The 27,052-nt window shown below is 32.3% G+C and overlaps 1 protein-coding gene across 2 annotated transcripts in view; it reads right to left on the bottom strand.

Annotated features, from left to right (window-relative positions):
- Positions 1-27,052, bottom strand: part of fwd (phosphatidylinositol 4-kinase beta fwd) — a 154,194-nt gene that overhangs the window by 19,951 nt on the left and 107,191 nt on the right. For both annotated transcript variants that reach the window (XM_076396152.1, XM_076396153.1), the window contains exon 5: positions 20,562-20,695. In XM_076396152.1, coding sequence (XP_076252267.1) covers positions 20,562-20,695 — 134 coding nt within the window. The remainder of the gene's footprint in view (positions 1-20,561; positions 20,696-27,052) is intronic.

Raw genomic sequence — 27,052 nt, 5'->3', positions numbered from 1 at the left:
GAAGTAGTAAATAATTTACCCAACAGGTTGTCAGGCCTGCACATTGGGTATTTGTTTGGATGGAAAAATTTTATTCGAAAATAAACATCTAGCTAGTGAAATATGTTTGAAAGATAAAAACCCTGGAACGTTACCTACCGGGTCCGGTTGTGAAACTAACCCATTTCGAATCCACGGAAACGCACACAAACGTTTATACCAAATCGGTCCATCCGATTAGAAGGAATTCGTTCAGTTTTCATATGTATGAAGATAATGAGAATAATTTTGAGGAATTTACAATAAAGTTAATTTTGTGCTATATCAAATCGGACATGTATTTCTGTTCAATCAAAAAAAAATTGTTCTGAAATGTACTTATAGTGTATCCAAAATAGCAATTAATTCAAGTTATCTCAATTTAGGGATCAAAACTAGGGGTGTCGGCCACTGAGAACAATATCGATATATCTTTTTCAAAATAAAAAAATAAATAAATTTACTTATTAATACTTTAAATTTAAGTACCAAATTAAAAATTAATGAAATGTTTAAGAGGTATACGTAATTTTTTAAAAAAATATCGACGAAAATACCGATATATCGATCAAAGGAATATCAGCCAAAAATATCGATATTTTTTCGGCATTCCTAGTCAAAACGTCGCACTGTTGCCGCATTTAACTATCACTTTTAGTTTATTTTAGTTTTTATATAATACAATATTCTAATGCATATAGAATAATGAACCAAAAATTTTATAAAATATCATTTATTTTAACATTATAGTTTACTGTTCATTGCTACTTTAGATAGACTAGATACATGTATTGTGTTACATTTGAAATGTGGCGTATTCTGTAGTTAATCGAAGAAGTTCGAGATAAATAAGTTCAATATACAATACATGATCCTAGAAATAAAATCCACAGACTGTCGAAGCAAGGACAAAATGATGTTTCCATCCCAGTAATGTTGAAAAATATCCATAAAATTTATAAAAATGTATCTAGTTTTTATGAATATACAAAACGTTGCCTTTTTCAACAAAAAGATATATGTTCCAAATAATATATTTCTTAAAAAATAACGATGTATCGATATTTCTTCAGCTTGCGTCACCATTATAGCATCCATCCGTCATTGAACATCCGTAATTTTATCGAATAACTTATCAATTTCAACCTAAATATGAAAATAAATATTTTTCATAGATCAATTAATCCGATTAGATAAATACCATACTTGTGATTATTGTTGATTACTGTTACCACCATCTCAATTGTTATCCCGAAGAATTATTAGTCACTGAAGCGACATCAAAGAGCTATAGATGATTCCAGGTACAGTTTTTAATATATCACCGCAAAATTTATCTTTGTAAGAGGGTTACTTAAGTGTGCGCTGCCGTGGTAGTTTTACGTTGACTGGCCACAATCCTTTTCCATGTCCGTCGGTTTCTGTCAGTTAACTTTGGGTTTCGTCCACTATTCCTCTTTCTCTATGGTGTTCTGTCTTTCCATGCTGTCACTTGATAGATACGCAAATTTAATACTTCATTTTACGTTTTAATTTTTTGGACACCCTTTATTTTATTTTTATTAGTTATCGATATATCATAATTAATTAATAATAATTATCAATATAATTTTAAAATATTTATCAAAGAATTTTTTTTTGTATTTTCCAGACTGCTACATTAACATTACATTTTAATAAGCACAAGAAAAGTTAGCAGCATGAATAAATAACCTAATTTTAATTTAACTTCTAACGCAGATTTTCAACTGCTAAGTAAAAAAATAACCTTTCTTGGGGTTGTATATATAATTTACTACTCCATTAATAAAAAGTGAACAAAAAATATGTCAGTTCCACCTCGTATAACGGACAAATTTAATGGTATTCGCGAAATGATCCTTGCTAATTTCGAACAACCTTGAAATTAAATCTCGGTATATTTAGACCGCAGGGTCCGTTTTTTATTTCTCATGTTTATAAAATAGTTTTCCGTGTCCTTTGCTTTTAACAAAGTGAAACAACACCTTACGGAAATCATGCCTCATTATTCAGTCTGGTGGACACAATAAAGACGATCTCCGAGTTTCCCACACCTTTTTTGTGTGTGTTTGTCTTCCAGTGGGGGACGTACAAACAAATATGCACGTTGGAAGAGGATGTTCTTCGGTTGGCTTATTATTTTCCATTATGACGTTACGCAAGATGAACGGATATGTTTAATTGAGATAGGAACGCCACAGACGGTACGCAATATCCACTATCGATTTACACATCATACAGAAGGAATGGCTGTTTTCGAAATATTAGCCAGCCAGTACGTAGGATATGTCGGTTTTAGTTTGTGTTTATGGCCAGTAAGGACACCACCAAGAGATTGAAACTTTATCCGCATCTGAACTACTTTTACTTTTTCGATTTCGGTACATTAGTTTTTAATTTCGTTCGATATATTGTGCAAAATTTAATTGGGTTCCCATTGGCTTCCTGCTCACATATTAAAAACGAACTAATAACAGGCTTTTAGTAGTTACAACATGTCATTGTCCTATAGCCGAAATATAATGTTAAAATGTTATAAACCCTTTTTTATTATTTGATATTAATGTTAGCGTTTTTTCTTATCAAACTAATCACTTTTGCACATTGCTTTTTGCTAATTAAAGCTTGTCAGGTTTTATGTCAACGGCTGTTTGCGAGATTATTTCCACTTTCATATTTCAACCTACTCTTTCTTCTATTGGGTATACTTGTGAAATTATAAAGATAATCATAACACTAAATCAAACTTGTATCAATAGATATGTATTATGTTGCTCCAGTTTTAAAATATGCGTTTCTTTCTCGCTAAATAACTTAAAATAAAATAAATAAGCTTTTAACTGACGTATTGCAAATATTAATTAAAACAAAAGAAACAAAGCAAAGTTGATGTCAAATATAGTATATTCCCATAATATCGAAGCATTTTCTTTGCATTTCGTTTCTTCGCACCACCAATGTGCTCTACGTATTTTTGTAGTTTTTTTCATGTATGAATTCTTTGGTAACTTTATATTTCATCTAGTAGTATTGTCATCTAATGTCATCTAATATTGTCTGTAATAGTATCACCTATTCCTTACATATTCTTATGACCCATTAGGAACCATGATATTAATATTGATACATACAAATTTAGTATACCCTACAGAACGACGTTGGATAACTAGTTACATTTTACATTATTTGCACATTGTTACATTATATATTATTTTACGAACTTTGAAAATGACCCTATCTTGGTAATTCTGTTGATATTGTCACATTTGGAATATATATTATAATTATTATATATAGTTTAGTTTTAGTTACGTTTACGAATGAATTTTCTTCCTGTAATATATAATATATTAACAGATATTTGATAAGATTAATATATTTTCATAGACCCAATTTGTCGTCTCAGCTTCGCAATAATTTGTTCATTTCTCTGATTATCAATAAAAGATAAATCTAAATCTTGTTCACTCCCCTGTAGTCTGGTCGATTGGCATGGGCATGTTTTGTTTTTGTATTGGCAAGCATGTACGGCATGTATGTTTGTTAATGTAAGCATGTTTCTGTCCGAGATGGTATTAGAAGTGAAGTAATTCGTTTAAGGTGCCATAATCAGTGCACAATTGAAGAATAAATTCAGAGACGCAAATTATAATATTATAAGGGTTTGGACTTATTTATCTAGTGAAAAGTGAACGAATTCTTCACAGAGTTCACGAAATCCACCTTTTTGAAAAAAGATAAAGAGAACACGTCTGAAAAGAACATGGACCAAGATCACAGAAAACGATTTAAAAAATAGGAGACTAACATTGGTCCAAGGTCAGAATAACAACAGCACTCCCTCAAAGTGCCGGCTATGGATTGAAGATAATCATGATGTATAGAATGAAAGAGTCATGCTGCAAAATCACTTCATTGTTTTTCTATCAAAAAAGTGATTGTTTCTATTAAAGCTCGTTAAAAACCAACCAATTACAATCTGGAGTGATTTGCATGATGGTTTTGTCTGATTTGAATTTCGAATATTAATTATGATTATATTAGAGTTTTGAAACTATTTACCACAACTTTTCCCACAAGTCTCAAATTAACGTTACAAAATCGTTAAAAAATCACTAATATTTCAAGATTATATCGTTGACCAAATGTGTTTGCTCAACGGGCGCAAATGCAAGTTATCATTGGATAACAATATATTATTGTATAAATCTATACTCAAGCCTATAAGGTTATATGGAATCCAACTAAAGGGAACCGCTAGCAAGTCTAATATATCCATCATACAACGGTTCCAAAATAAAGTATTACGTGCCATTGGCGATGCTCCGTAATAAGTTTCAAATGAAGTGGTACAACGCGATATTCCTCTAGAACCAATAACGAGTTTACTTCAACGTGCTTGTGTGAAGTACTTCGAAAGAGTGTTAGTGCAGCCCAATATACTCGCTAATCAGCTAAATATGCGAAAGGACAATGAAGTGCGTAGACTAAAACGTCTAACACCATCTGATTTCATTATTGGACATATATAGATTTTACAATAAGCTTTAGAATAAGACTAATTAATTAAAATAGTATTTTGTACAGGAGATCACTTAACGAAGTGATTTTCTACATGTCATGTATTTATAATATAAACATAACAAATACTTATTGCTCTCTGGGCAATAAGTACTGTGGAACTACTACGAGTAATAAAAAAATCGTTGACAGAGGTCTAACCCTACGAGGTTAAACATCATTGGACAAGGCAATTTTAACATAATTTATTGCTGGAGTCTTTTGTGGAATGGTGAAAATTTATTTACACACCTAAGATAAAAAATTAGAACTCACATATTTTTGTCTCTTAATTATATTCTAATGTAATTAGAATACATAATGTAATAAGCTAGAACCACAAAATTAGAAGTGTATGTATAATTACCAAATGTGAATAAAATGGTTAGAATTAGTAAAGGCAATTAATTTTCATCGCCTTCAAGGATATAGTCTTTCGTAGATTTCAACTTGAATGTTGCATCGAAATTAAAGTCTGCGCTCTTACAAAATGCCTTGTATAAATCAAAAAATATTAAATAAAAACTGGCATTCATAAAATACTAGTTATTCTGTACATTTTCTCTAACCTCATTTGTCAATTACCTTCTTTAAGTCATTGATCATTAACCATATGCGAGATTACTTATCTACTTATATTTCACTCTCGTCTAGCATTTTAACACTTGTGTATTGTAAAGTTGTTATTGCACTTAACAAAGATTCGCACGACTAAAATATTGTTTTGCCATATGATCTCATGATGTATACCTGTTTCTGTTAATCGATACGTATAAGGAACTGATTATTTAAATTAATTCTTGTGATATTCCCATTATTCCATTTTTCTCAACCTCCTTTGCCAATTAGCACATTAAATCTTACATCACCAACCGTTTGCGAAACAATTTCTGCTTTTACATATTAATCCACTTGTTCTTCGGTCACGGATTACTTTAACGGGTTTGAAAGAAAGTATTTTCGTATTTTTGTTCTAAGTAAATGTTTACAAAAAGTGCAAAAAGGAAGTAAAGTCATTTTATTTATAAGTAATTTTAGTTATTTATATTAATTCTTTTGGTTTAATTAATTCATTATTTGCAACCTCCCTTAATTAAGCTCATTAAATTTTACATCATTAACTACTTCCAGGTCATTTCTGCTTTTATATTTCATCCACTCAAGTTCTCTTGATGACATTAATATACCTTTGTATATCGTAAAGAATGCCGGTCCTTCTAATTATTAGGTTGGGCCTGAATTTAAAAGGTCTTTTGTCTTTAATTTTCTCAATTACGCTAATTTGCTCTTTTGAAATTTTGGCCGTTTTACATGTGTTACTTAGTGATGTTGAAATCCTTATAAAACAGAACACTGATTCCGGGAATTATATTTTTTATAACTCACTAATGGTGTTTGATTTGATTTTTTTTTGTGCAAGCTGAAAGTAGTACTAGTAAATGTTGATAGATTAATGAACTCATATAAGATTTATATTGCTACTTTTTCTTCCTAAAGATATTTTATGTTATTTAATTGTTACAAATCTCCGACCTTGATTATTTCGTGCTAATAACTTTTATTATAACAATTATTTGCTTTCTGATTATAATGCTATTACATTTATGGTTTTATAATATATTAATAACTGATGAAGAATGTTACATTCTTGAGCAAAGCAACTTATTGAATATATTACAACAGCATCAAACATTTAGGTTTTATGTATGTTAACGTTATGTACATCACTATATAAGTCTCCAGTCTAATTAAGAAATAAGACTTTATTCACCAACATACTCTTCTTCAAGACAGATATATTCAGTTCAACGCTCCTTTTTCCAGGACAATTTATTTTTTATTGGTTTCTCCGGCTACTGTTCACACATGATGATCTAGTTGTGCCCAGTGGTAGATGTAAAATACCGATAAAAGAAACCCATTTTATTTCGCATCGGTAGTTCCAAATTATGCTTGAAAATGTCGACGCGTTATTGATTTAATATGCAAAAACGTGACAAACTTTGAAAGCTACTACGAAAGCTCATGCTTAAATTTTTATGTTGAATTGTAAACACGCTATCTTTTGACACTTTCATTAAGGTGTCAGTTATTTAACGCAACTTCAATTACAATTTTAGCCTCCTGGGTATTTTAGGGTCGAGTTACATACAACACATATAATTGTAATAATGCTATATTGTAATGGTATATTATTACACAAAGAATATTAATTAAATAAGAAGAATATTCCTCTTCTATACAAAAATGGTATAAGTTATTCTTATGCTTTCCGGTAACAGTGAAGAATAAGCATTTTAATGCGCGTGTAACAATTAAGCTCTAAAGAATCAATCTAGTTTCTTTACGGACGGACTCTATGACATATATTTTCGGCCAAATATTGGGAAATCATACCATACAGGGTATGTCATGGAAATTTGGGTAAAAACAGTGCTAATTAGAAGATAATCAAAGGTAAGTTGACCGAGGAATGTACAGATGCTCACAAATAATTTTACTACAATTATATTTAACACTATACAACTATAGCTGAAAGACCACGTACATCCATTTGGTGTTTTTTTTTGGGAGGGAGGTGTTATATCGCGCAACTATTACATGCGATATGCGATGAGTGAGAACTACTTATTTCAGTAAAATAGTAGCGTTACATCATGACTTCTACAACACTGGTTACGGCCTGCGCTGTATTCGAAGAATTGTGGTCATGTGTTATAACACTGAATGGTATAACGAGCGAGAGGGGCTTAGTCTGTTTTCTAATAGATAAAAACCATCAGTATCGCTTTATGCCCGCCGTTCAGTAGCCACTTATAAATCAAATAAAAGTAGTATTTTAAAGTAAATTAATAGTAATGTTTAAACCCTTTCGTATTTATTAATATATATATTCCATTTTGTCAAATATATTGAACAATCTTGGTATAAGATATTGGTAAAATTGCATCATTCAAACCTGTAATTTTACGAAGCACCAACCGTAATAACATGTTATTTTATTTTTACAATAGAATTATGCGTTTCCGAATAGTTTGTCAGTTTAATGAAACGTTACATTCGCAACTCCTTTACGGCATACAAAATCAACAACTATAATACGTCTAGACGCTGTATGAAAAATTATTGTAATCCAAAATAAATTAGTTTTTTATTACGAACATCTGTTCGCTTCAAATGCCTTTATTTTTCAATGTCGTCTTACGCAAATGTAATACATTATTTCTTCTACGACATTGCGTTGCGTTCATTGTTGGTAAGAGGTAAAAGGATTCCGTTATATATCGAATTCCAAAACAAAGTGCTGCGTGCCATGGTCGAGAGACCGTACTATGTGCCCAACAAGGTGATTTAACACCATATTTTTAACTGGAACCCATTAACAAAGTAATTCATCCTGTTAGTGGTAAGTAAAATGAAAAACTAGTCACAGGTGAATCTCCTCCATTGGTATTTTAATTGTTTCTTTTCATTCCTGACTGATAACTATTTAATTAAGTCCTCTGTAACTTTTCATGCATGTATGTCTATAGAATGTACTTATATCTACATTTAGTTAATTAATTACAGCATCTAATTATTATCTACATTAATTTATCTTTTCTTTTTCTTTTTCTTGTCCTCATCCTGTAGCCACCATTTCAGGCATACAAAAATGTTTGATTACATAGCTCTATACATCTCGTAATCTATTGCCCTTTCCTATTCTATTCAAAAGCTCCATGTATGTCATACAAGCACTGAAAATATACTTGATCAAATACACCTACGAATTTCTAACCGGTTAAGGATTACACAGATTTTGACTGTGATTTAAATACATTTGTCAATCGTTTTTGATAATTAACAGATGTTCATTGCCTTATTACCATAGCTGATGAGAATTTGGTCAAAATTGGACGTTATAAGGACATTTTATACTTTAATTTAAATTCTGTAGTTTTTCGATTATTTCCTGTTATATTTTATTTTGTTCCAACGCAATTTACAAATCTTCATTTTAAAGAGATAATATTCAAATACCACAATACCGCATCCGTACATCATAGATACGTCAATTATTTCGTTACACGGAGTGTCCCATTAAACTTTCTGATATAATTCATAATTAAATTGTATTTTTTTAGAACAGCTTGCTGGAAATCTATAGCTATTGCAGATTTATTTTGCAAAATATCCGAATTCTGCTAACTTGCATCTGAAATAATTCAATTTAGTGCGGTTTTATATTTATTAAAGATCGCCTCAAGAGTTTAAAAGATAAGGTGTCAGAACGGCCCTCCTACTGTTGCGATAGGCGCAGGTAAATTTGTGTTTGTAATTGTTTATAATGGTGTTATCCAAAAGGCAAGGGTGTAAAAGCTAACAAGGAAAATGATTCCAGTCACGCCAGTAACCAGTCTGGGTAAGACTGAATGTTTTCTGGGATTATCCATAAGTTAGTTATTCGCCAGTCGGTAGGTTTAATGTCGAAGACCGTGGTTCGAAGTCCACGTTAAACAGTAGGAGTATAGGAGACTATAAAATATAACGAAAAAACAGATTTAAAGGATTTTAAACAAATTGGCGCCAATCGCATCAGGTTGTCTTGTAACTATACTCATGTTAAAGTGCCCTTTCCTTGTAATTATTAACAGATGCCATTTGGCTGAAGTGTAAACAGCGTGACATAATTTCTTTAGGCTGTAACTAATTTAATAACAAAACAACATTTGCAACAAGGTAACAGATCTATCAACAAACACTTATAAATACTAGTTACAATGTCTTAAAAATGACAATGTTGACGCAAATGATAAAGAATGCGAAGCAGAGTTATTATATATTGGAAAGGTTGAAGTGAAAAATTATAATGATTGGACCAAGACTTACGTCTTAACCTTGGGAGTAAAGGTCATGGCTATGATGCAAAAACAAGGAAATTGGGTTTGGTAAGAACATAAGTCATGCCCATTTTTCACATGTGAATTACTGCTCCACAGGTAAAATCGGAAGGAAAGAGAAGACTCGTAGCTAACGATGAATGAAACCTTGAATAAAGCAAGTTGTTTCCCTGACAAAAACTGTAATTCTTTGAAAGTTTCAAAATTACAAAAAAAACCAGCAGTTTTGTCTCATATTATTGAATATTGGAACTGAAGTTTTGTTTTAAAATAGTAAATTGTATTTATCACAAGTGAGAATAGTTTATGCTACGCTATTATAACTTGACATTAGAAATAGAAAATCCATTTTCCAATCCATTAATTCAATAATTTTGAATGTTTGTTTTGAAAAATTTGCAACTGCTGGTACAAAACAGCTTCAATTTCACTGTAACGTAACCTTTTCAATCTGAATCTGAATAAAGTGGAAGAATCTGCGTGAATAGCCTACCCAGCTATACTAATATTTCATCAGATTTCCATAATAATTTATGTACTGAGGCAAGATAGAATAAAACCACTTAGTTATCTCCACTAAGCCCATCCATCCCCCTAATATTAAGCCCCTCCCGCTCTTTCCTCTCCCTGCCTTCCCATCATTATTTTCCAACGTCGTTCAAACGTCCTCTAAAAGCTTGTAAACAGTTTTTTTCCTCTCTCAGGCTAGGAGAAGAAAAATACATAAATTATAAACGTCTAAATCGATAACGTTGAGGAACAAACTTTCCTTTTGTTTGTCTAACAAAACTCGGGGGTGCGCTGACGACCGACGATAGCGGAGGGACGAAAAACAATAACACAAACGACAATCTCTGATCAAACTAGGAAGCGTAATAACTCGTATCTCTTTTGATGTCGATATTTACAACGATTGATTTTCATTCGTGGAAGATATCGTTGGAATTTGATTTTTATCTATTGTTGTGTATCGGTGAACAACAAAATTTCTTAAGTTATTAAAAACTTTTTGGTTTCTGAACTAAAATAGGTTTTTTAATTTTCAAACACAGGTAATTTGATTTCAAAAATGTTATCTTGGCTTTCCAAAAGTTCAAAATGATACAATAACATTTTAGTGTTGATGAAATTATAAATGTAATTTTCTTGATGGTTATAAACCATTTAAAAGAGACAAAGAACCTGTGGGGGGACTGTCTTGGTTCTGGTTAATCTTTAATATCTGCTGATTAAAACCATATCAAGCAAATTCTTGATTTTCTACTCAAAAACCATCGAATGATAATCGGACAGCTTGTTAATATCAACAACCAATCATTTCCATCAATTAAATGGATTTTAAAAGACAACTAGAGCCTTAAACACATCATCGCAAGTTTATTTTTTTCAATAAAGTGTGGCATGTAAATGTTTGTGAATCCACGACTTTTTTTCACCAGGTGATTTGTTACACGAGATGAGACATATATTTACATAAAATATATAATATTATACTAAATAGGCATAATTTTTTGAAAAGTTATTACCATTATATCTAATGTCCTTTTATTTATTGTGTTTTTTAACATCTAGATAATTACCCACGAAGATAATTTCAGAAATCCTCGATCCGATGGCGGTTGTTGTTACCAATCTATAACTAAAGTACAAGTTGTACATTTGAATTTGGAACATTAAATACAGGGCAGGGTTTAAACAAACAAGATCGCAAACCCTAGCAAGATGAAGATCGTAGCGGTTAGACGAATTAGATATTCAGACGAAAGATGGTAGAGAAAAACACAGACTATTGATTAAAATTGTCCAAGCTATCAAACAAAATGCCGTACTACTTCCTTCCTTATAATGGGAGAAAACAGTTTTGTGAACGTATTGAACTCATTTATTGTCAACTGCAGTTTTTAAATTCATTTTAAAATCAGACCGTATTTTCCATCTTATTTTAATCTAATTAAAAAGAGATACAGTGCTGTCTGATGCATCCAAATAAGTAACCGAGCTATAAAATTCGCCAGGTTGTTAAATGGAAATAACATTCTTCTAAATATTAGTAACAACAATTGAGGATTATAAACCGATAAACGTCGTTTTGGTGCTTTGCTTGTTTTGATACATTTCAAATCGCTGCTTAATATTTGTGACTACTTTTGATGGAGAATTTCAAAGCTAACAAATAATCATAAATAGAAAAATAATAGCGTTTAAAATAAGAAACAGCAAGTTACAGCTGCACTGACTATTAGTATGACCGCTGTGATTAAATTTTCTCAAAGAGTGAAGAACGTTAACGTTAGATTCATCAAAGAGAAACCTGCAGATAAGAGAAAGAGGAACATACGAAGCGGGTGAGGTAATATAATCTTAGCACTATTCAGAATCAAATATATGAAATATATAAAAGAGTTAGTAGTTTTTTTTGATATTGTGTTTTGGATATAATCAGAGGAAACTCAGGTAGATTCTTCATTCAGAAAACCTAGGAATATGCAGCTCTTTGAAGAACTATTTCAAATTCAGTCGGTGAATATAAATTAAATTTTTATGTTTTTTGTGATTTTATGTAAGTTAAAGCCAAAATAAACCAAAACTCAAAGTTGATTCCGAGAAAATTGCAACGTCATAAATTTAGATTGATGTGAGTTTATTGATTCAATTAAGAAAAAACAGTCTTCTTAACGGTTAAAAATAGAATTATAACATATATAACAAAATACTAATTTAGACATTCATTATTGTGGTAGTCAAATGAGTCAGACAGAGAGATATGCAGAGATACGACTAATGAGTCTCAAGGCCTTCTAATGACAATGAGTTAGAACTTTAGTCATCAGATGTAAACTTATCAGAACATTTTTTTCTTTCTGTGTGATATATCTGGCTCGGTGATAAGAAAATTGTTAATGTACTCTGTGGTTGATTACGATACACATCACAGTGTTAAGAGCTCCGTGGTTATTATAATACCAGTTAATAGGATACCAAAGTTATTTATCGACGGAAAGCGCATCTAGAATTGAACTGAGACCGCACTGAGTAATACAGATTTTCCTAAAATTTTTAGCATATTTTTTGTTTAGTTGGGTATTTCTGGGGCAATCCCCATATCCTGGTAAATATATATTATTTTTAAATTATATATATATATATATATATATATATATATATATATATATATATATATATGTATATAAATATTTAAATATTCGAACCTCTAAATATATGAACTCGTTGGTAATATATTTCGAAAATTAAAGAAATCACATATTTAATTAAAATTAAATAAATTTTAACAAGTACTATAATAACAATCACATTGTAACCTGTATGATGTATGAGCAGCAAGACTGTTAAAATAAAATAATACAGTAGCTGAAGAATATTCACGACGAATTAACAATAAATGTTCTATTAAATGGTAGAAGTAAACCCTTCAGTTCAGTGGATTTATTATCTTGCGCATATGTTTTAGTATTATTAAATCTGTGGTTTTAGTTAGCTTAAGAGGCCCTTATTGATATAACAGGGAGCTGAATATCCAGATGTAACGGCCGACATTCCGAAAATAAATCAAGTTGATTACCGAGGAAGAATCTACTTGGGTATTGTGTAGGGTGCGTTCAATTCCCTAACGTATTTGGTACATTTCAGTTGTGCTATTTGTTAAATTTTGCCGTATATTATCTGTAAGTAATGGCAAAAACCGTTATTAACAGAACAAACAGTATCTTCATGTTTTACGTCAACAACTATAAAGATAATGATTCAATTGAAAATAGTGTTTAAACAAGATTACAGCGATGGTAAAAGAGTAGAGTCACGACGAAAACTAAGCAGGAATTAGATAACCAGCTACAATGCGAATGTGTGCGAGAGAGACAGAGAGAGAGAGAGAGAGAGAGAGAGAGAGAGAGAGAGAGAGAGAGAGAGAGAGAGAGAGAGAGAGAGAGAGAGAGAGAGAGAGGGATAGAGATATATTTCACCTGGATTTTAGCACGCGTTATTCCACAAATGTACTTAGTTTACAACCAAATTCTGATTAGCGGTAGTATTATTGACAGTTATTATTAATTATATAGGTCTGTGGCAAAAAAGCTGTTTGAGTATTTTCAATTAATTTCTATGTAATTTGGTGTGTTGGAAATAATAAGGAAGAAAATATCAGCCCGTCAGGATTTAGGAGATTTTTTCAAAGATTCATTTAAAAAAAAGCTTAAAGTAGTTCTGCTTTACAACGGCGGTTTTATGCTTCCATTGCTGTAGGTAATTTTTTACACCCCAAAGAAATCTATTATAACTCCCTTCTTTTTTCTACTTTTTATATCTTGTAGACACCGAGCGCAAATCATTGGACCAAAGCGAGTTGGTCACAAAGCCTTTTATTCTGGACCTTGGTCTTTAGTATTTATAGAAACTCTCTTGCCATTGGTATTAAGCATGCGTTGGTTGCATGCTTGTACGGCAAATAAATGCATCTACATTGTTTATTAGTTTTTGGGTTTAAAGTGGCCCTATTAGACCTTATTTATTCTAAAATGAAGGTGTTCGGTATCGCAACATGACAACAAAAAGTTATTTTTGCCTATTTCCATGTGAAAATGGTCATATGTGATTCTTTCATACACTTTCGCTGGTCAGAATTGGTTCCATAGGTCACGAGAGTTAACACTACTTGATACATTTTTATTAAATTAGGAGATTCAATGCTAAGTCAATGTAACTAAGCTATTTTATGCAAAATGGTCATGGAAAAGTTCGATAAAAGATTGCGCATATACCAGCTAAACCGTAAGAGCTTTTTGCCTGAGATTTCAAAATCACTATGGCAGATTGTTGAAAAAGTAAAAAAAGTCAACAAGATCCACAAATGGACTAGATATTGGAAAATACAGTTTAATTAATAATTTCATATCTGCCGATGCTTTTTTTTTTGTTGAGGCGAAAATACAGAGACTTAATATCTCCTGGTGGCTCCATTTCTCAATAAGAATCACTGGAATATATCGGAATTCATCTCGATGGGAGCTTAAATTGGAAACAGTACAAGACAGACAAAAGACAAAAGCCGAGCGGATAAGACTCTAAATTAAACGATGCACTGCAATGTATTACTTAATCAGAAGAACTTGACATAAGATGAAAAAAAAATGATTCATAAGTAAATAATAAAGCCTATTTGGACTTATGTGATGCAACTATGGGGTTGCACTAAGACATTAAACTGGGCGGTAATAATCCAACGCAATGCAATTTTGAGTTACTCAATTTTTAATTCAATGACAACCTGTGTTGAGTAATTAATCATCTACAACTAATGACTCTTGGACTAGTATTCACTCGTCATAGTTTCTTAAGGCCAAGTTTAAAAAATAAAAACATTGCTGGAACCTCGCAGCACCATCTACGCCCTCAAAGACAATTAAAAAGTGTCATTAAAATCTATGCACTGACATAGGAGTTCAGTAACATATACAAATACAGAAGAATTATACACATAATGATATAGAAGCCTATTTGGACTTATAAGATGCAACTATGGGGTTGCACTAAGACATTAAACTGAGCGGTAATAATCCAACGCAATGCAATTTTGAGTTACTCAATTTTTAATTCAATGACAATCTGTGTTGAGAAATTAATCATCTACAACTAACGACTCTTGGACTAGTATTCACTCGTCATAGTTTCTTAAGGCCAAGTTTAAAAAATAAAAACATTGCTGGAACCTCGCAGCACCATCTACACCCTCAAAGACAAATAAAAAGTGTCATTAAAATCTATGCACTGACATAGCAGTTCAGTAACATATACAAATACAGAAGAGTTATACATATAATGATATAGAAGCATATTTGGATTTATGAGATGCAACTATGGGGTTGCACTAAGACATCAAACCGAGTAGTAATCCAACGCTTTCAAAAAAAAGTTGTTCGAATCATTATCAATGCTGATAGCTAGACGATAACTTTGAAACCAAATGATTCCAGAAAATTATTTAAGATTTCGTCGTAATACACGACAGATGGGAACAATACAGATACTGGACAAAGTCCAGGAAACCACAAGATTGAAACGAACCAAATTACACAAACTTTTATAGGGTGCAAGAGTTATCCTTAACTTTAGCTTAAGTAGTATAATTAAATATTAATACTAAAATAATACATATATTACTTGTTTATTGATTGACAATGGAACAATAGTAATAAAAAGATGTTTGACGTGCTATACATATATAATAATATATTGTGTACTTCATGTAATTCCCGAAATCACGTTTCTTCAGTATCTGAGTTGCCAATTCCATGACCAACATATCCTTTGCTCAATTAGTTTGATAAACTAGTGTAATTATGCGTTTAAGCACACACAAATAAACCCATTATTATCAAATACAAACAGCAATCATCAATTTACGATCGGGGAATATTTTGATAGTCGGCGTGTTGAAAGGTTAAAGTTCATTAACTCCAATTACAGATCTACAAATACACGTTACAGTCCAAGAAGCAAATAATGTTCTTAACCAAAATAAAAGTCAATAACAAACCGCTAAATTATTGTTGACGCGCATGAATAACCGCCATAATTAGGCTCAGGAAAGACGTCTCTGAGAGTTTTTTATTTGTTTAGGGAAGCCGGGCGGAATTGCTTCGCAGACAAGGCGGAGAAAAGAAATTAGGACCTAATTTTAATCCTTTTAAAGGATTGCTCGCTTCTCGCTTTCCAGAAGGATCCCATTATCGCGAAAGGTGAAAGAAGTAGATGAATTATTACGCTACGTTCCGTCTCGAAGCGCCGGAAAGCTTCTTGTGATAAAAAAATATTGCTTTTAATGATTGAAGTTCTTAAATGTTGCGAAATATTGTACATTTTATGGATTACTTTTTATATAACATACAGACTGAAGAGTCTCATGTTTAAGTAGTAAAATAAATTTTTGGCAACTTGATACCAAATACGACACCTCGATGTGATATGTTTAGCATAAACTTAATTTACAAATGAATTTATTACTGTTGTTCAGTTATACGAGCATCATATAAGCACAAGTAATGTAATTGATTGATAATCCTTTTCTCTTCCTAATTCCTATAATCCTCCTACGTTAGGTCAAGTAGGGAGTATCTTTCGACTAACCTGTACATTTTGAGATCTGAGAACAGGAAATAGTCACTGGGGGCCATATCTGGAGAATACGGTGGATGAAGAAACAAATCGAAGCCAAATTCATGGATTTTTGACACGGTGCATTGTCTTAGTGAAGAAGCATTTTCTTTTTCTTCAAATGCAGCCGTTTTTCGGTATGTAATAATCGCTGTTGATGGTGCTTCCTTTTTCAAGGTAGTCAATGAAAATTATCCCATGCGCATCCCAAAATACAGACGCCATAACCTTGCCAGCCAACTGTTGCGTTTTTCCACGCTTTGGAGAGGGTTCATCGTGTGCAGTCCACTCGGATGACTGTCGATTGGACTTCGGAGTAAAATGATGGACCCATGTTTCATCCGTTGTCACATATTGACGCAAAAACTCTTGGGTTTATTACTCTTGATCATTTTCAAACACTGCTCTGAATCTCTGCTCTGTTATTTGATTGATCTCTGTTATTCATGTACAAAGCTTATAAAATAATTGTCCTTAGATAGAACACAACAGCTAATAATGGTTCATTTTTATGACATAAAGCTAACTTATAATTCATAACTAACCAGTATACAGTACTTTGATTATCCTGACGTGACATATTCACATAAAAAAATCAATTAATTGACTATTTATTGTTTTACAAGCTTCTTCAGCACATCTTCATTTTGAGTGATAAGGTTACGAAAGAGAAAGGAAAGTGTAATCAGAAAACTGGCGAATCTACTGAAAAGTTAAGCAGCAGTTAAACGCCACACTAGTACTTTGAGGATTGAACCAACTGCTTCCTGAAGTACCTCAATAACATTTTACAAGACTGTGATAAAAATTAAAATTTATTTATTTTATTTCAATTTTGATAAATCTATTTTGTGAGATGACACAATCCCACTAAATTGATACAAAATCATTACTGATGTCATATTTTTTATTGTTTTATTACTACAACCATACATTAAGACTTAATATGAATAAGACAGAGATAATCTTGAAGTTGCAAATTGTATGTCATGGTCTTTTCCGAACAGCAGACGGTCATTTTAATTTAAAATGTTATTTTAAGCATATGTACTACTACTAAAGCTATACAAATTTAAATCAGCCAGATATTACTGGTATGGATGGATCTGCTTCAGGTGCAGATAACATTTTTAATCATTAATAAAATTATTATTGATTAAGATCACCTGTTCTTTATACTTATTTTTGTTTATGAATAAAACAAAGGTCAAATTTAATTATAGCTTGTGAATAAAAAATGACCCATCAATAAATCTTGCATAAATAAAAGAAAATTATATTTTAGGATATATTGTGCAATAAAATCGATCGCGGTATTGTCATAACTAAAATAAATATCGATATGAATATGAATTCTTGAAATGTCATAATTTTATTGTTTTATTACTATGACCATTGTTTTAATGCCAACAATGGAAGGACTACATTAGAGTTGCAAATTGTATGTCACGGTCGTTTTCGTACTAATTTTAATTTTCAGACAATCGCTTAAATTTAAAATGTGATTTTGAATTTCAAACTGTAACACTATTGCTAAATTCTAAGAATTGGAACACGCAAGATTTGAATGTATTTGTATTTTGTTAAATTTTTTTTTGTAATTCTTAAATTATTGTGGGTGTCATTAGTTCTCACCTTTATTACTGCTCTGAATGATAATAAAAAAAAAAGAAATAAAATATAAAAACCCATGTATTTACCAATAAATCAACTATTAATGTATCACGTCTGGTGGTGCAGCAGAGGAAATTTGTTAAGAACACTCTAGAAATAGCATGGGATAATACTCTTAGAGAAATAATATCACCGAAAAAAAGAAACCAGGAGTTAAAACTATATTAAGTAAATTGAAAGCACCATAAAGCTGAAAATTCGTTTCAAAAGACACTCAAATATTTAAATAGACCGATACTACAAAATGCATTTTAAGAAGGTTCCTGGATTTGACTTGATTGCAAGAGAAATTTAAAGCGGCCTCCAGCCAAAGCTATCGAAAAATGTATACATTTAATTAATGTTTCTTTTAGATTAAAACGTGTACTTAAGATATGGAAAATAGCGGAAATGACAATGAAACCCAAGCATGGAAACCTGCCGAATAACAGGTCAATTGAAAAGTAGTAAAACACATTTTTTGGCATTTTTTTTTATTCAACATAATTTCCTTCAAAGGTGATACACTGATTATAGCGACCTTCCAACTTTTCGATACCATTTTTGTACTACGATTTGTCCTTTGCTTCAGAATAGGCCTGTCAGTTTCATCGATCACCTCTTCATTCGACGAAACTTTCTTCCCAGCGAGCATTCTTTTGAGATCTGAGAACAGGAAATAGTCGCTGGGGACCAAATCTGGAGAATACGGTGGATGGGGAAGCAATTCGAATCCCAATTCATGGATTTTTGACACAGTGCATTGTCTTGGTGAAGCAGCACAGACCCACAAAGGGTCAATGAAAATTATACCATGCGCATTCCAAAATACAGACGCCATAACCTTGCCAGCTGACTGTTGCATTTTCCCACGCTTTGGAGCAGGTTCATCGTGTGCAGTCCACTCGGATGACTGTCGGACTCGGACTTCGGAGTGAAATGATGAAGCCATGTTTTATCCATTGTCACATATCGATGCAAAAACTCGGGTTTTCAAACACTGCTCCGAATCATCAACTCGTTGTTTTTGGTCAAAAGTGAGCTCGCGCGGCACCCACTTTCACAGGGCTTTCTCATACCCAAATATTCGTGAATGATATGATGTACACGTTCAGTTTGGGGCGTCCACTGCGTTCACCGTCTTCGGTGCTCATTTCACCACGTCTAAACTTAGCATACCAATCCTTGATGGCAAATTTTCCTGGGGCAGTGTCCGGAAACTCGGCATCAAGCCAAGCTTTTTCTTCAACTGTTATTCCCTTCAAAAAGCAATATTTTATCAACATACGAAATTCCTTTTTATCCATTTTGATTCACAATAACAAAAGTTGGCGGCTGTCAAATTTATACACGCATCTTTTAGGGGTTAGAAATGGCCATAAGAAACCTTTTATATATTAGTTAAAAGCGACATATTTTTTCAGGTTATATTATATCAGATTGACCAGATTTTAGACTAGTATCTGATAATAAGTTATAATAGTTCTTGCATGGTCAAAATTATGCATGTTTCTTATAATAGTTTTATCTCTTGTGATATAAGCAATCCGTCAAATAGTTCACTTCAATTGAGGATTTTTAGTTTGTGATGTAGGAAGTTATGAGTTAGATACAACCCAGTAAGATATTTATCAAAATGTTGTTCCATTTGGCTACTACTACTTAAAGTAGAATTTCTTCTGACCTAAGGACAATAAGGTTAAGACACTACGGACAATATTTTTAGTGATAATTTTTTTAAATTTTACCAAGAAATTTTTCATTTATTTAAAGAACAACCTACTCACCCAATATCTATCCAATAATTTCTATCAAACATTTTTTTATTTATTTAATAATGACATGACTGAGTACCAATTAGATAAAAAATTGTCAGACACTCAGTAATAGTGGAAACTTTCAAATCTTTTAACATCGCTGGCCTCATTTTCTTTCCTTCCCCAACAACTGTTTAAATGAAACCCAGACACTCGAATGGTTGTTAATAAATTAGTGCAACTAAGAGTTTGTAAAATGTTACGTAAACCCCAACTTTCTTTTCTCCTTTAATAATTATCTTAAACGTATATCTGTTAAACTAATTACGTGCATAAATAAATGACAAACACATTTTAGCTGATGATGTCATTCATCAGGACGAATCATTAATAACCGATATATTACAAAAAATATTTTTATCAGGAAAATTATAGTTAATGATGGTTAATTGCCTTGAACGTAACCATGCTTTTTTATAAATATTTTTTCAATTAAACTTACCGATGGACAAGGTATCGATGAATAACCTCGGCTACCTCGGGAATTTCTATATACATGCAGACCAACTGTGGTAAATAAAAGTCCGTTTCATTGTCATCGAATGTGAACATTTTGTTAACAATGTAACACAAGACCTGAAATAACAAAAAAAAAACAAATTATTACATTTCCAAAAATAACGGCAATTTTCAGTAATACGTGAGCCAATGTACAATTATTAAAAATAACAGAGGTTTTTAGAACTTTTCTATTAAATGTCATCAAGGAGCACATAATAATAATACGAGCGTACTTGGTTGGAGCCTTGGTTAGTGGTAAAAGCGACGGTACTCCTACTGTTGCGATAGTCACATTAGTTTTCTTTTCTCTTTTCACATTAGTTTTTTCTTTTTGATAAATAGGAACATTAAAAACCACATGTAAGTTTAGTTGAAAATTATTCGTTTTGATTTTTGTAAAATTGTTAAATATTAAAGTAGGAGCCGGCTTGTTTGGCGCAGTGGTAAAGGCGATAAGACGGTCCACTTACTATTGCAATAGTTGCGGGATCGAATCCTGCTGGGGCATGGTCGTAAATTTATGTTTGTGATTGTCCTAGACAAGAATGTAAAATCCTACAAGGAAAATTATCCCAGTCATGCCAGTATACAGGCTGGATAAGATCGGATGTCCTCTGGGATGATTTCTAAATTGGTGACTCGCCAGTCGGTAGGTTTAATGCCGAAGACCGTGGTTCTAGATAAACCCTCGTTTTAAAAAAGATAAAAAAATAAAGTACGAAATGATTTTTCAATAATTTTCAGATGGAATCGCCCTTCTGATCTTTCTGTGAAGATCCTATATTCAGTTTGGACTGTATCATTACATAGTTAATTGAGGCTTTCTCTTTTGCCATCCTTTTTACTGTAACTTTCTTCACTGATTATTATAGATTGGATAAAATTGATTATGAATATAAGCTCGATACTTAGAAATTAATCACATTTTTCCCCATTAACTAATTTAAGCTGATTCTTGTATACAACTTTGACTTTTCATTACATATCTATAAAGCCCATTTTTCTCACGTAATGTCCTCATTATCTGTTGAAGGTCCTGAGATTTTGGAATTATAAAAAGCAACAGGTGAATTGAAAAATCCCCGGCCTGACACATAGATGGCGCTACTAGAATTAAGTCCATATGTTTTTTTAGTTAGCCCCCAACCCTCAGTAAGATGCGTGTATAAATTTTACAGCTGTCGGATTTTATTATTAGTTTGTGAATTATAGCATTTTGAGTGAAGCAACTTTTGTTATTGTGAAAAAAATGGATAAAAAGGAATTTCGCGTGTTGAAAAAATATTGCTTTTTGAAGAGAAAAAATACAGTTGAAGCAAAAACCTGGGTTGATGCCGAGTTTCTGGACACTGTCCCAGGAAAATCAACCATCAAGGATTGGTATTCTAAGTTTAGACGTGGTGAAATGAGCACCGAAGACGGTAAACGCAGTGGACGCCCAAAAGAGGTTGTTACCGAAGAAAACATTTAAAAAATCCATAAAATGATTTTGAAAGGCAGTAAATTGAAATTAAATGAAATAGCAGACACTCTAAAGATATCAACTGAACGTGTACATCATATCATTCACGAATGTTTGGGTATGAGAAAGCTCTGTACAAAGTGGGTGCTGCGCGAGCCCACTTTTGACCAAAAACAACGACGAGTTGATAATTCGGAGCAGTGTTTGAAGATGATCAAGCGTAATAAACCCGAGTTTTTGCGTCGATATGTGACAATAGATGAAACATGGATCCATCATTTCACCTCGAAGTTCAATCGACAGTCATCCAAGTGGCCTGCACACGATGAACCCGCTCCAAAGCGTGGGAAAACGCAACAGTCACCTGGCAAGGTTGTGGCGTCTGTATTTTGGGATGCGCATGGAATAATTTTCATTTACTACCTTGAAAAAGGAAGGACCATCAACAGCGACTATTAAATAGCGTTATTTGAAGAAAAAGAAAGTGCTGATTCACCAAGTAAATGCACCGTGTCAAAAATCCATGAATTGGGCTTCGAATTGCTTCCTCATCCACCGTATTCTCCAAATCTGCCCCCCAGCGACTATTTCCTGTTCTCAGGGATGCTCGCTGGGAAAGAAATTTTCGTCGAATGAAAGGTGATCGCCGAAACTGAGGCCTATTTTGAAGCAAAGGACACGTCTAAAAATGACAATATTGTATTTACTGTCAGTGCACAATAGTAGGTCTATGAAGTTATAAAGGTCTTACGATCTAAAGGCTTCAATTTATAAAATAAATTATTGAAAATGACTTTACAGTCTATATTTACAATATTTATGAGCCTAAATTATTTAGTATGGGATAGTTTTATTAATATTAACACTAGTGTTTATACCAGCAATTAATGTTGATGGTCCTTCCTTTTTCAAGGTAGTAAATGAAAATTATTCCATGCGCATCCCAAAATACAGACGCCACAACCTTGCCAGGTGACTGTTGCGTTTTCCCACGCTTTGGAGCGGGTTCATCGTGTGCAGGCCACTTGGATGACTGTCGATTGAACTTCGAGGTGAAATGATGGACCCATGTTTCATCCATTGTCACATATCGACGCAAAAAATCGGGTTTATTACGCTTGATCATCTTCAAACACTGTTCCGAATCATCAACTCGTTGTTTTTGGCCAAAAGTGAGCTTCCGCGCCACCCACTTTGTACAGAGCTTTCTCATAGCCAAATATTTGTGAATGATATGATGTACACGTTCAGTTGATATCCTTAGAGTGTCTGCTATTTCATTCAGTTTCAATTTACGGCCATTCAAAATCATTTTGTGGATTTTTTAATGTATTCGTCGATAACGACCTCTTTTTGGCGTCCACTGCTTTCACCGTCCTCGGTGCTGATTTCACCACATGTAAACTTAGCGTACCAATGATGGTTGATTTTCCTGGGGGCAGTATCCAGAAACTCGGCATCAAACCAAATTTTTGATTCAATTGTATTTTTTCATTTCAAAAAGCAATATTTTATCAACACGCGAAATTCCTTTTTATCCATTTTTTTTCACAATAACAAAAGTTGCTTCACTCAAAATGCTATAATTCACAAACTAATGATCAAACAGCTGTCAAATTGATACGCGCATCTTTTAAGTGTTAGGACTAACTAAAAAACATATGGATTTTATTCCAGTAGCGACTTTTCCATTGACCTGTTATTCATGTACAATGCTTATGAAATAATTGCCCTTAAACAGAACACAATAGCTAATAATGGTTCATTTTTATGAAATAAAGCTAACTTATTATATATAACTAACCAGTATACAGTACTTTGGTTATCCTAAAACGTGACATATTCACATAAAAAAATCAATTAATCAATGTACACATGTTTTATTGTCATGAAAATACCAAATGTGATGACACTGTGAACAATTCAAGGTCTATTGCTTAAAACTTAATGTCAAATTTATCAATCAACCATCAGCAAGTGCTATGAAGATAACATAGTGTGAATAACCATCTGTAACTAGTGTTGATGCTACTATGGCTTAGGTAAATCCAAATATGACTTTTGAAAATACATTAGAGCGCAGCTGATACCAGGCTACAAGAAATGCTAAAAATGTTGAACTTCTCGCTAACACTCTTGACTAAAATTTATTAGTAAAGGACCACCCTTGATACTTTCATACATGAATGTAACTGGGGTGTAAGAATCTAAAAGTAAATGTTCAATGTAAGAACGAATTCATCGCTGACTGTAAATTATCATAAAAGGGCACTCTCTTTTTGAAGAAATATTAAACACTGAGTTTTAAAAATCAGAGTCGCATATTTTTAAATCTTGATTTCATTTCCTTATTCACAGTTAACTTTTTCCTGCAATTCGGCATTTCAAATAATATTTAACTAATATCGAAACTATGAAAACGAGACAATTTATGAAACATATGAAGTAAAAAAACAATTAATTCAAAACATATTAGTTACATCCCAGAGTCAAATAAATAAGAAAATTCATGAGTATTCCTCCTGTTGGCTATATATAAGGAACAATCAATGTTATAAAAGGTTAAAAGAATAGCTAGAATTAATTGGATAAATTTAAATACTCAATAACGAAAATATTGCGTTAACGTAAACGCTAAATTCGTGATATATAATAAGGGTGTTGGCCGCGGAAAAATATATAAATATTTTTAAAAATATCGATGCTTATTTTTAACTATATCTATATTTATCACTCCAACCGAGAGGAGAAAACTCAAAACAAAAGTTCGATATATTCCCTAAAAACCCTAACTTTTCGTATCGAACTTTTCCGCTTCAGTCCTACTTTTCCGTGTAAAATTCACTTAACGAGTTAAACTTCTTTAACAAGAATACCCACAATAAAAATTTGATACTATCATTCGAAAATTCTAGGTTTTTAATATCGATATTTTAAATTGGAACTAAAAGTTCGATACAACTATCGATACTTTTTCCAAAAATTCTCAAAAATTTGTTCACAAAATACGGGCCCAAAAATATCGATATATGGGCCGAAAAATCATCCAAATATCGATATTTTTTTCGACATCTCTATTATAGGATGGAACTGATAATCGGGTGGAACAAGCGGTAACGTAAAAAATCTCCGCGCTCGATGATGTAAACAGTTATTGACAACGCGAAGCCCGACGGTTAGTAGCCGATTTAGTAGAAGGATTTCGGATCTATTTTGGGAATTCTGCAAATTGCGATAAAGTGACATACAAGTTCAGTTGTGTGCGGGTTTAAGTACATTTCATTTTTGAATTTAGCTAGTGCTTTTTATGATGAAATTTTATGATTATGTCAGCCCTATTTTATAAACTGTTTACAATTAAGAGACAAAATGAAACTCATAGACGAAGTTTCAGTAGCTGTGGGAGTGACACAGTTGACAAAAAATATATTGAAGGCAACAATTTGTAAAATTAAGCGTTTAAAAACACAAATTTTCGAAAACATTTCAACAACCAAAAAAGCTACAAAACATATGAGGCCTCGTGGAACTTAAAAACTATGAAAAATGCAAAAGCGCCCAAAATGAAATTCCCTTTATAATTGATTTATTTTAAAACAACGGGAAAACATGTTGAAAATTAGCGGGGAAATACTTATATAATGCTTAAAGAAACTGTTGAAGAAACAGACTAAAACGTAGCCAGTGATGGCAATGAGAAGTTCAAATCAGTACAATCGGAATCAATACAATCATTTAAATAAAAAATTATGAAAACAAAACGGGCAAGACTTCAAAATAGTAGTGACTTTTACCGGAAAATATTACCACAACAGAAAGTTGAAAAACTAACGAATAACGTTTGTAGCTTTAAAAAATATCGACTTTGCTAATGCCAATTAGAAATTAATTATAACGCTAAGGGTTTACATAAAATAAAGCCAATGGTATAGAAAAATCATAAAAATATCTGCTGATTAAGATTGTTCAAAAACTGCTCAGATGACAAGCAGTATATTAGTCCTGAAGTGGCTTCACAAGCGCTTTGCCCCTCAGGACAACGATGCTGCAATCGCAAATGTTCTACTCATAATTTAAGGAACTTATGTACTTAATTTGTAAGTGAAATATTTTCTAATAGAACAGAACCTTCCAATAGATATATTGTTACTGTTAGATAATGCAGCTAGTCAATCTCCAGAGTAGTATGTCATGTATCCGCCACCGAACGTAACTCCATTAGTCCAACGAATGCACCAGAACATAATAAGACTTACCAAATTATACAACCGAAAGTTTTTGCTTTCATCTGTTCTATTAAATATTCCTGAAAACATATCTGAGGTTTCGAAACTGATGACACTAGGTGAAACTGCTTTAAAATTACATATGGCCTAGGTTATTTTTAATCGAATAAAATAAAATAAATAAAATATTAGATATATAAATAAGATATACGCATAATATTCTAAATGAACAATTTTTTTTTGCGCCAGTGATGAAAATGACGATGTTCCCGTAAGTGCAATTAGAGAACAATTGCTATTGATATATGTGGATATATTTGTCAGTGCGTCTTTGGATGTTTATAACTTAAGTAAATTAGTAAGTCTCAACATTGCTTGTTCTTCGTACTTATGGAACGAAGATAAGCAGACGCATGATAATAAGGAGGATGATATTCATGATGATGATGAGGACATTTCCACTGAAATAGTGACTGCGTACATGCTATACAAAATTTTAACTAAGCTTTATATTGGGCTGAAAGAAAACCAGTATCATACCCAGATATTTTATAAATTTCATAAATTTTCATAAATTGCGGGCGCAGGCATTGGAAGATTTAGAGACTAAAAGCCAATTAAGGTAAACTGAAATTGTAGTTTTTTTTTCAAAATAAAAAATAATTATTACTGATGAAATAAATATTTGTTTAGTTGCTTAAAGATATGTTTTAATTGTTCCTTTTAATAAATCGTTTATTATTT

The sequence above is a fragment of the Rhynchophorus ferrugineus genome, unplaced genomic scaffold (genome assembly GCF_030347505.1).
Source record: "Rhynchophorus ferrugineus isolate W39M unplaced genomic scaffold, kcgeb_rfMv2 rfM2, whole genome shotgun sequence".
Taxonomy (NCBI): Eukaryota; Metazoa; Arthropoda; class Insecta; order Coleoptera; family Curculionidae; genus Rhynchophorus; species Rhynchophorus ferrugineus.
This window is presented reverse-complemented; position numbering and strand designations above follow the sequence as displayed.